The 11,480-nt window shown below is 41.1% G+C and overlaps 1 protein-coding gene across 1 annotated transcript in view; it reads right to left on the bottom strand.

Moving 5' to 3' along the window:
• Positions 1-11,480, bottom strand: part of IRAK2 (interleukin 1 receptor associated kinase 2) — a 71,284-nt gene that overhangs the window by 8,642 nt on the left and 51,162 nt on the right. The window contains exons 9-10 of the mRNA XM_036267227.1: positions 10,193-10,388; positions 6,845-6,907 (exon numbers count right to left, since the gene is read on the bottom strand). Of these exons, the coding sequence (XP_036123120.1) occupies positions 6,845-6,907; positions 10,193-10,388 (259 nt within the window). The remainder of the gene's footprint in view (positions 1-6,844; positions 6,908-10,192; positions 10,389-11,480) is intronic.

Raw genomic sequence — 11,480 nt, 5'->3', positions numbered from 1 at the left:
GACAGTGCCTGGCACAGAGTAAGTGCCTCGTAAATGTTTTCACAAGTTGTACATACGAACTTATTTTTTGGCCAAGTTTCATCTTTCAATTTTTATGTAATTTTATCATTTTTAACAGAAGTTATTCATTAAATGTAAAACTAAATATTTTACAGTTTAAATTTTTTTTTCTTTTATTGGTTTTAGAGAGAGAGGAAGTGAGAGGGAGAGACAGAAACATCAGTGAGAGAGAACATCGCTTGGCCGTCTCCTGCATGCCTCCCCCCCCCCCCCGCCGGGGGATTTGGCCAACAACCTGGACATGTGTCCTGACTGGGAATCAAACTGAGGACCTCTTGGTGCATGGGTCAATGCTCAACCACTGAGCCACAGCGGCTAGACTAACTTTTACAATTTAGAAAAAAAAAAAAAAAAGATTGTCAGAGATTATCAGACATGGATTGTGGTATTTGTGTTAAAAACAAAACAGAAGTCCCCACTCGGCCTCAGTTTCCCGATACAGAAAATAGGTTGTCTCTCCAATAATACCTAAATCCCTGACCCCATTAGGCATTGAATGCCTGGAGACTAAAAACCTCTCGCTGGCAAGGGCTGCATTTTTTTAATACCCTTTTGCATAATTCTCTCATGTGAGCTCTGCCTTTTAAATATTTATCTCTTTAAAAAAAGCATAATGGTGTTTAAGATTGATAAATCAATAAATAACAGAATAAGCATATTATTTGCAGATATGGAGATGTCTACCATCTGAAACACAACCAGAAACTGTTCAAAGTGGTTGCCCTGAAAGAATGATAGGTGGAGATGCTCACCATTGGGCTACCCCCAACAAAATCACGGGTCTCATCTAGCAATAGTCACCAAGAGAAGCTAAGAACACTGGGTGGCAGGGTGATGGGGAACTTAGTAATGGAGGGAATCAGCAAGTCCACGCAAACTCACTGACGAAGCTCGGCACTGAAAGTAGGACAGCCTGCTTCCTGTCTCCTGTTTTAATGCTATGGGAGTACACCGGCCACGAATCTAACCAAGTCTCTAGAGCTGACTACCAATGTACAGGAAACATGAAGGCTAGAGGAACAAGGAAGCCACAAGGATGTAAGAGTCTATAGGACAAATGACCCACTTTCTGCAGAAATGCAGTGATACACAGAAAGTAAAGGGGGAAGGGGTACAGTTAGTGAATAAAAATGTTTTAAGAAACAACCAAAGGCAAATGTGGATCTGGTCTCAAACAAAACAACTTTGAAAAAGCAATTTTTGAGATAATTTGGGAACCCTAAATATGGAATGGGTATTAAATTATATTTAAAAATTTAGAAAACTATTATATGGGTGCAATAATATATCATCTGGAATATGCTTTAAAGTACACGCACACAAAGTTTTGGGGGTGCAAAGAAATAAGAAAAGCATGATGTTGATAATTGACAGGATGGATAAACAAATATCCCTCATATTATTTTCTGTCCATAATATTTGAAACTGCCCATAATAAAAAGGGCTTTTAAGAAATAGCCATCCAGTCTAGCCGGTGTGGCTCAGTGGACTGAGTATTGTCCCATGGACTGAGAGGTCCTGTTTCTATTCCTGGTCAGGGCACATGCCCAGGTTTCGGGCTCAGTCCCCAGTGGTGGGGCATGCAGGAGGCAGCCAATCGATGTATTTCTCTCACATCAATGTTTCTATCTCTCTCTCCCTAAAAAAATCAATAAACATATATTTTTTAAAAAGAAGAAGTAGCCATCCAGCCCTGGCCGTTTGGGACATCGGTTAGAGTGCTGGCCCTCAGACCGAAGGCTCTTGGGTTTGATTCCTGGTCAAGGGCACATACCTGGGTTGCAGGATCATTCCCTGGCCTAGGCCAGGGGCGTGCAGGAGGCAACTAACTGATGTGTATCTCTCACATTGATGCTTCTCTCTTTTTCCCTCCAGCTGCCTTCCACTCTATTAAAAAAAAAATCAATGGAAAAATATCCTTGGGTGAGGATTAACAACAAAAAAGAAAGAGCCATCCATACCTAGAGTATTATGCAAAATAAATCAGTCAGAGAAAGACAAATACCATGATTTCATTTATATGTGGAATCTAAAGAAAATATAAAAGAACAAACAAAACAGAAAGAGACTCATAGACACAGAGAACAGAGTGACGGTTGCCAGAGGGGAGTGTCCGGGCTGGGTGAAAGAGGTGAAGGGATTGAGAACATTTTGGTTGTTACAGAATGGTCTTGGAGATGTAAAGTACAGCATAGGGAATCATCAAGTACATTGTAATAACTATGCATGGTGCCAGGTGGGTACTAGAAATATCAGGGGAAACACTTTGTAAAGTATATAATTATCTAACCACTATGCTATGCACCTGAAACTAATGCATAATAATAATGAATGTAAAAAATATATACTTTTGATTAAATAAAAAATAGAAAAGAAAGAAAGAAACAGTAGCCATTCTCAAAAGTTGACAAGACAGAACCGGTGGGGAGAGAGGCGTGGAGTTGCTGCCCTGTGCTATTAGGTTTCCTAAGCCAAGTATACAGATTACTTGATTTTAAATGTTAATTAAACAGAAATTATTATTACAAAAGCAACATTATTATTACTAACTTTTTTGTTCAAAATTTAAATGTAAGTGGTTAAAGTTTTAGGGCAAAAGTTAACTTTTCCCCTCAAGTCAATTTTCCAAAGGTAACTTCTCCTAATAGTTTGGATTACATTATTCTAGACATTCCCCTACAAAAGTCTACAGCTACAGTCATTTTAGTTATATATAATAATTATAATAATAGCAAGCAATTGCCTAAGAGTTATTAAAATAAAAGTAACAATAATAGCTACCACATACAGAGCTTATTATGTTCTTAGTCACTGTTCTTTAGTTACTTCACTATTATTTACCCTTCACTAAACTGTATCAGGTAGGTACAATTATTATCTCTAATTTACTAATAAGAAAATATAAGCCCTGGCTGGTGTGGCTCAGTGATTAGAGCATCAGCACAAGCACCAAAGGGTTGTGGGTTTGATTCCCGGTTAAGGGCTCGTACCTGGGTTGCAGGTTCGATCCTCAGCCCAGGTTGGGGCATGTGTAGGAGGCAATCCATCAACGTTTCTCTCTCCCAAATCGATGTTTCTTTTTTTTCTTTCTCTCCCCCTCCCTCCCTTCCACTTTCTGTAAAAATCAATGGGAAAAATATCCTTAGGTGAAGAAAACAACAATAACAACAAAATATAAATATGATAAATTTTTTATTCATCTACTTATTACCAAAGATGGTATTAAATTATATACACTGTTCTGAACGTGCTTATTTGAGTTGGAGATATTTCCCTGTCAGAACATATATGTCTTTCTCATTATTATTATTATTTTTGCTGTATCTTTATTGTTGAAAGTATTACAGATGTCACTCCCTTTTTCCCCCCACTGACATCCCCCTCCCTGCTCCCGCCCCCCCTCATTATTTTTTTAAAAGAATGCTTGTGCCAGCTTTATTCAGAATTGCCAAAACCTAGAAGTAACCCAAATGTCCATCAACTAGTGAGTGTATAAAAAATGGTCATAGACCCACACAACAGAATACTCTTCAGCAGTAAAAGGAATAAGACACTGATACGTGCAACAACATGGGTGAATTTCAAAAGCACCCCACTAAGTGAAAGAAGCCGAAACAACGGGTTCACATGCCATTATTTCATTTATATGACACTTGAGAAAATACAGAACTATATGGGCAGAAATCAGATCAGGAGTTGCCAGGAGCTAGAAATGACTGACTATAAAGGGGCCTAAAAGGATTTTCTGGAATGATGGAAATATTCTATACCTTGATTGTGGTGGTAGTTACATAACTGTCTACATGTATCAAAACTCACACTGTTCTGGAAAAAAAATAAATTCATACCACTCTGTATAACTAAAAAGTGTAAATTATCCCTCAAACATTTGAATGTATATGTCCAGACTGAGACCCACACACAAAGCTACCTAGCAGCTTTATCGGTAGTGGTCAAAAACTGGAAACACCCCAAATGTCCACCAACAGGTAAATGGACAAACAGTGGCGATCCATGCAAGGGAACACCACTTGGCAACAAAAGATGAGCCGCTGGCACAAAGAGCATGGCTGTATCTCAGAACTATGCTGAGTGGGGAAAGCCAGACAACAAAAGAGCATACATGGCACGACTTCATTTATATGAAACTTCAGAAAACGGAAACTTCTGTACAGTGACAGAAAGCAGATGAGTGGCTATAGCGGATGGCAGGGGCGAGGCTGGGTGAGGGGAGGATTCAAAGGGGAAGAGGTAACTTCTGAAGTCATGGCTATGTTCATTATCTTCATTTGGTGACAATGTCACAGATATACACATATGTCAAATTTTATCATATTATGTGCTTAATCCTCATTATTTATAAATATTTATAAACATATGCATAAAGTTATTTATCAACCACTTCATGGTATTGCACTGTGTGAATTATTACATCGTAATTTCTTTTTAATTTTTTTTCTTTATTGATTTTAGAGAGAGAAGAAGGGAGAGAGATAGAAACATCGATGAGAGAGAACCTCGCCGACTGCATGCACCCCCACTGGGGATTGAGCCCACAACTGGGCATGTGCCCTGACCCGGAACTGAACTGGTGACCTCTTGGTGCATGGGTCAACACTCAACCACTGAGCCACACCAGCGGGGCTACATCGTATTTTCTTTAACCACCCCCCAACTGATAGATATTTCACTTATTTATAGCGCTTGACTATCATAAATAATGCTATAAGCATCCTTGTCCATCTCTTTCCTCACCTGTGTGTGTTTCCCTAGTGTACAAGTGAAACTGCTGCAGCAGAGGGTACACACATTTTAAATTTTGATGATACCACCCAATTCTCTCTGACAACACTTCCCCAAGTGGAGGAGAAGCCTGCATCCTCCTACCCTGGACTATACCAGGTGTTGGCAGCTTTCATCTCTGAGTTGAATCTTGATGACATGCACAACCTTAACTGTGCATGTACCATAACAGGAGGTGATGGTGGGAGACCATGTTTGGGTCTAGAAGAGAAAGAAACTATATCTATAGGTACAGATTTCAAAGAGAGGAAGGGAGATGGAGAGGGAGAGGGAGGGGGAGAGGGAGAGGGAGAAGGAGAGAGAGAGAGAGAGGGAGAGAGAAAGAAACATCAATTGGTTGCCTCCCATATGTGCCCCGACTGGGATTGAACCCACAACTTGGGCACGCGCGATGACTGGGAATTGAACCCACCACCTTTCATGTATGGGAGAACACTCAACCAACTGAGCCACACCAGCCAGGGTGAAACCAGATTTTTAAATAAATAATATCTTTTACATTTTTAGAAACCAAAAGAACCTTTTACATTTTTAGAAACAAAAAGAACCTTCTAGCAAAGTTCAGATTGTCTCCTAAGCCTCTTTTTCTTGTGACATTCACCCAGCAGTCACCCAGAGGACTGCTGAGAAATGCATCTTGAGAAAACTTTCAGGAGATGAGAGACTGCCCCAAACCACCCAAACCACATCCGAGCAGCCCAAACTGACCTCTTTGCAATATCTGGAGCTCTGTGCCAAAAAGGGGTGGAGTTCAGGGAGTTCAGTAGAGGGACAAGTTGTGACTTTCTGAGTATAGGGGAGGTCCTCAGCTCTCCATTCCAAAGCTCAGGGAATGCTTTCGGGGCCCAATCACAAAAAAGCCAGCTGCTCCAATGGCCTCAACACCAAATCAGAAAAGGGGCTCCCCTCTCAAACAGATGCAGAGGACCAGAGCTTGCACAGAATTTGGAACTCTGCCAAAGACATCAGTTCAAATCCCGGTTTGACCAGTGATCCCACTGAGGAGCATGAGACAAGTCTCTTCACCTTGGCCTTAGTTTTCTCATTTGTAAAATTGGGACGGTGATAATAGTGAATTCATATGGTTGAACTGCCATGAGAATTAAACAGTCAGAGTGTCAGGGCCGAGAACTCAGGATCTGCAATCCGGAAGACAGAACTCTGAATTCCAGCTCTGAGACAGTACAGCTGAGATTTCAGGCAAATCTCAGAGCCTGCTTTCCTCATCTAAAGATCAACAGAAGGCCTCTGTCAATCTCATGGGGATTCTGAGATGGTCTAGAAAGATAATTTACAGAAAGTGCCAAACTGAGTCAAGCTGTATTGTTATATTTTTGAAATGACGGTATATATATATGATAGTTCTTTGAACCTACCAAATATGGAAGTTATTAAATTTATTATCGAAACTGATTTAAAAGGGCTGAATTTAACTTTTACCAATTTGAGGACAAACCCTATTTGATTGCCTGATGTGTAGAGAGAAGAAATTAGTTTTTCTTCATTTAAAAAAAAATTTTTTTTATCCTCACCCAAGAACATTTTTTCATTTTTTGTTCAGATAGAGTGGGAAGGATGGAGAGGAAGAGAGGGAGAGAGAGAAACATCAACATGAAAGGGACACATCGAGTGGCTGCCTCTCGCACGACCCAACCAGGGCCAGGGACAAACTGCAACTGAGGTACGTGCCCTTAGCGGGAACCAAACCCGGGTCTCTCTGGACCACAAGCCAATGCTCTAACCACTGAGCCAAACTGGCCAGGGCAAAATGAGTTTTTCTTAAACATTCTAAATTCTATTACCATGAAAAAGTAATTGTTGGCTGGCAGGTGGGGGTGGAAGATTAAAGCTAATTTGCACAAATACAAATCAAACCCCGGACTAAGGCTTCATTAGCATCTGTAAAATGGGTACCCTCCTGACCCCTCATGGCTGTGAGGCCCAAATGCACCACCCAGCCAGAAGTGACTGATTCCCTTACCAGGTAAACTGGGCTTCGGTTGTTATCCATCGCAGGGATGCCAGTGAGGACCTCAGCCAACACCTGGAGAGAACATGGAGTTAGCACAGTTCACACACTCATGCACAAGGTCAGCAGGAAGATTCTGACCAAGAGAGAAGCTTCTTCTCAGCAACAAAGTCTTAGCTCCAGGCCTGGCTCTGCCATTTGCCAGCACAGCCCAAAATCTGGAACATGAAGATATCACTACACTTCCTTCAACTAAACGTGCAATACAGTGCTTGTAGAAGGTTCCAACTAATTGATAGCAAGGCAGGGAAGTTGGAATCCAAATATGTGTATATTACCATCAATTACATACAGATGTGTGCATATATTTATACACACACACAATTACACTTTTATGTATAGATACATAAACTATATGCATATATATATATATATATATATATATATATATATATATACAGGGAGGGGCAAAAGTAGGTTTACAGTTGTTCATATGGAAAATAATACAGTAATTAATAAATAATAATTCAAGAATAAATTGTTTCATGTCTCACAACTGTAAACTTACTTTTGACCCATCCTGTATAATATACACACATTATATATACACATATATGTACATATATCTCTATATTTATCTATATATACAAATACATATGTACACACTATATTTTTATTTTATTTTATTTTTTTTAATGTTTTTATTGATTTTTTTTAGAGAAAGAGGAAGGAAGAGAGATAGAAACATAATTGTGAGAGAGAAACATCAATCGGCTGCCTCTTGCATGTCCCCTACTGGGGATAGAGCCCACAATCGAGGCATGTGCCAACTGGGAATTGAACTGGGACCCCTCAATCCATGGGACAACACTCAATCTATTGAGACACACTGGGCCACACTATATTTTAAAGATAATTTCATAAAAAAAACCATCAGAAATGATAAGTAGGCAGTTACGTCAATCAGAGGAATCCAAGTGCACCTATGTATTCCATGTAGAAAATCTCAGCAAAATCTATAGCATGTTTCATCCATATGCCTTTATTAACATTATCTGTTCATTAATTCATCCACTTACAAAAGGAACACAGACCTGACCCAGTGTAAGCCACACAAAATTGACAAACCATAGAATGTGTCTTAGTCAACAGGAAGCCTGCTTTGAACAGAAATTCTCGGCAGACATAACAGCATGGTGGTTAAGGGCTCTACAGTCAGACAGGCCTGGGTTCAAATTTTGACTTTGTTCCTTATACATGCAGTTGATCTTTGGGCAAGTAACTAAAACGAACCTCTGTCCTCATCTGGTAAATGAGGATCTAGCAGTAGTGAATATAAGGGAGTGAGTACCCCACCCTTGGTGTCAAATCTCTCTTCTACAACCCCTCCAGAAGCAACTCATAATAGGTTCCCATTTACTGCCAAGAAATCCTCCACTCCAGAGGAAGGGCCCACTGGATTAATAATGGACTGGCAGTGGCCAGGAGGAGGCAGCAGCAGAACCCCTGCAGCAAGTAGACAGACCATTGAAGAGACTCCCCACCAGCACCTGCCGGAAAGGAAGGGCAAATAAATAAACATTTCCTTTCCCTCTTCCACACAGCAGGCTCTATGTTGGGCCTTTTACAGAGGTCATTTATTGCTCACAAAAAAAAAAAAAAAAAACCCACCGAGAAATGCATTGTTACCCACAAGAGAAACATAAGTTCAAAATCATAGTGTTAGTCGATGCAGGGCTGAGAAAAACAGTGCAGGGAGCCAGTGGGCACTGAATGAATGAGTGAATGAATGAACGAATGAGGAGGTCAATTGTTATACTAAGAGCTGAATTAAAAGTCAAGAGTAAACAGAAATCAGGAATGAGGGTGTGAAAGTAGGAATAATAAAACAAACCACTAAAATAACAATAATCTTGATATGTGCAGGGTACTATGCTAACCAGTTTATATATATTATCTTATTAATCTCCATATGTATCATTACCCCCCATTCTACAAAGGATAAAAACTGAGGCTCAGAGTTATAGGTGATGTACCCTAGATCACAAGGCTGAAAGTAACTGAGCTGGGACCCAAATCCATGCTCTTAAGCTACGTACTACAGTGCCTGGTGGTTCGGGGGCTCAGTCCCATGAGGCCTTAAAGGAGCAAGGAAACCAGAAGAGCTAGTGAGCTGGGAGACCGAAGGACGCAGAATCTGACATGTGGATGTCGGGCTGAGGGCAGAAGGTGGCTCAGGGGGAGGGTACTAGTGGAAGAGGTGGACAGACAGGAGAGAGGCAGTGTAGAGTTTGAGGCTGGAGAGGAAGAGAGAGGGCAAGGTCCAAAATACAGCTGTTTGCTCTTGGGAGAGATCAACCAGAGACTGTAACTTTTCTCAGCCAGCATTTTCCAGATTGGGTTCCATGGGACACTGATGCTGAGAGATACTGAGAAAACTAGGTTCAATTATCAAATTAATTTGGGAAACACAGCATACTGTGTGCCCAGCTGTGGTAAATCCACAATGATCAGATTAAAGGTGCATTATCATATTAAGACTCTGATTAATTTTGTGGTAAAGAAATCTGCTTGACTTTGTCTAACCCAGATTTCTCAAACCTATTTGGCCACAAAACCTTTAAACATACCAAACAGAGATCTCAAGAAATTGGTGTTCTGTAGAAATATACACTGGAGACTGCTATGTTCAGACCATGAGCTCCTGGGGGAGGGATTGTGTTTCAGTCACATTTGTAGTCTACACAAATTCTACACACGGTAATAAAAGATAGAATGGTGGTGAGAATGAGTACATGGATAATGAATGAATGGGTGGCTGTCGGATGGATGAATGGATGGATGAATGTTGAAAGAACAGTTGGATGAATGACTGGAAAGATGGATGGACAGATGGACAAGAAAGACGAATGAATAAATAAGAACAAACACAATTGGATTGAAAATTAAATAGCTAGCTGTATGGGAATCAGGGAAGGCAGGAGATGATATCTGTAGCCTGCTACAATCTGGACACTCATGAGTGGCTTTACTTCAAGGGCTGGCAGATTTGTTCTTTAACAGGCTAGATAGTAAATATTTTAGGCTTTATGGGCCACAAACCAAGTCTCTGTCACACCTTCTTCTTTGTTTTTAAAAAATTATTAGTATTCAATCTTTTATGAATGTAAAAACTATTCTTAATTATAGGCCAAACAAAATAGGCCATGGGCCAATTTTGGCCCATGGGCCACAGTTTGCCAACCCCTACTGCACTTTGATGTAACCTATCTATGAGCCTCTATTTAGTCTGTGCTTACAACGGAGCCATGGAAAGGACAAATGAGTACAGGCCAAGTCTCAGCAGAGAAGGAAACTTACTATTCCACAGCTGAAGATGTCCACTCGCTTTGTCAGCTGCCCCACCTTGATGAAATCTTCTGGCAGATATGCAGCTGAGGCCTGGAAAAGGTGGGTCTTCATCATTGTATATTTTGACCTTTTATTGTCCGGGCACAGATGAGCCCTTGGATGAGCCAGCATGGGGGTGAAGTTTTGATCTAGCAAAACATTGGAGCTGTGGAAAAGAAAGCAGAGAGAACCTTCTCATTTGGGGCTGGACAAGAAGAGGTTGCCATGGAGACTCTTGGGAAACAATTCAGCAGTGAGCAAGTTAGTCAACTGCAGCAAGTTAGAGTCACTGAGTTTCTGAGTGAGTCCTGAGAGGGGAGCTCTCTCCCACCAGCAAATGAGGATGGAGCTCAGATGAATCCTGCTGCCTCGGGAATGGCATCTGGTGTGGTCAAAGAGGTGCAGCTACCCTGATCCCCACAGATGTCCACCCTCGACCCACCTCAAGCTGGCCAAGCCCGTAGCTCAGTCCCTTCCGAAGCTGTTCTAACCCCCAGCTCTGGCCCAGCTGACTCGAGTCTATGTGCCAGCATCCTCTGTGACTGAACCTGCCCAGATCATAGGAAATAGAGCAATAAAAATATTCTTGAACCTAGTTATCTATACCATGGGAGTGAACTCTCAGAAAGTATTCCAAAGGGGAAGGGGGATAAAAATCTCAGCTATATGTGTGCAAATATTCAATGTAGAATTAACCCCCTAATAGTTTTTGTTTGATTTTTGTTTTAAATAAGAAATATATTGCAGCCCTGGCTGGTTTGGCTCAGCGGTTGGAGCGTCCGCCTGCGGTCCGGAGAGACCCGGGTTCGGTTCCCGCTAAGGGCACGTACCTCGGTTGCAGTTTGTCCCCGGCCCTGGTCGGTTGTGCGGGTGGCAGCCACTCGATGTGTCTCTTTCACATCGATGTTTCCCTCTCTCTCTCTACCTCTCTCTCCCTCCCACTCTATCTGTACAAAAAATGGAAAAATGTCCTCGGGTGAGGATAAAAAATAAAAAAAAAAAGAAATATATTGCAAATATAGAAATTGATTCTCTCCTCACAGGAATCTTCGAGTTGAGGAAAACAATTTTGTGCCATTCAGTTTAAAACAGGAATTTGGGACGAGGGAGAGGTAGATATTTTTTAGGGGGGTAAGTTCATTTATTTTCTCTTCCTAATAGTTTTTTTAAAAAATAGACACCAGCCTGGCAGGTGGCTCAGTGGTTGAGCGTCGACCCATGCACCAAGAGGTCACTAGTTCGATTCCCAGTCAGGGCA

This window comes from Molossus molossus, unplaced genomic scaffold, assembly GCF_014108415.1.
Source record: "Molossus molossus isolate mMolMol1 unplaced genomic scaffold, mMolMol1.p scaffold_m16_p_18, whole genome shotgun sequence".
NCBI classification, from domain to species: Eukaryota; Metazoa; Chordata; class Mammalia; order Chiroptera; family Molossidae; genus Molossus; species Molossus molossus.
Note: the sequence above shows the minus strand (reverse complement) of the source record. Positions and strands in the feature narration are given on the sequence as shown.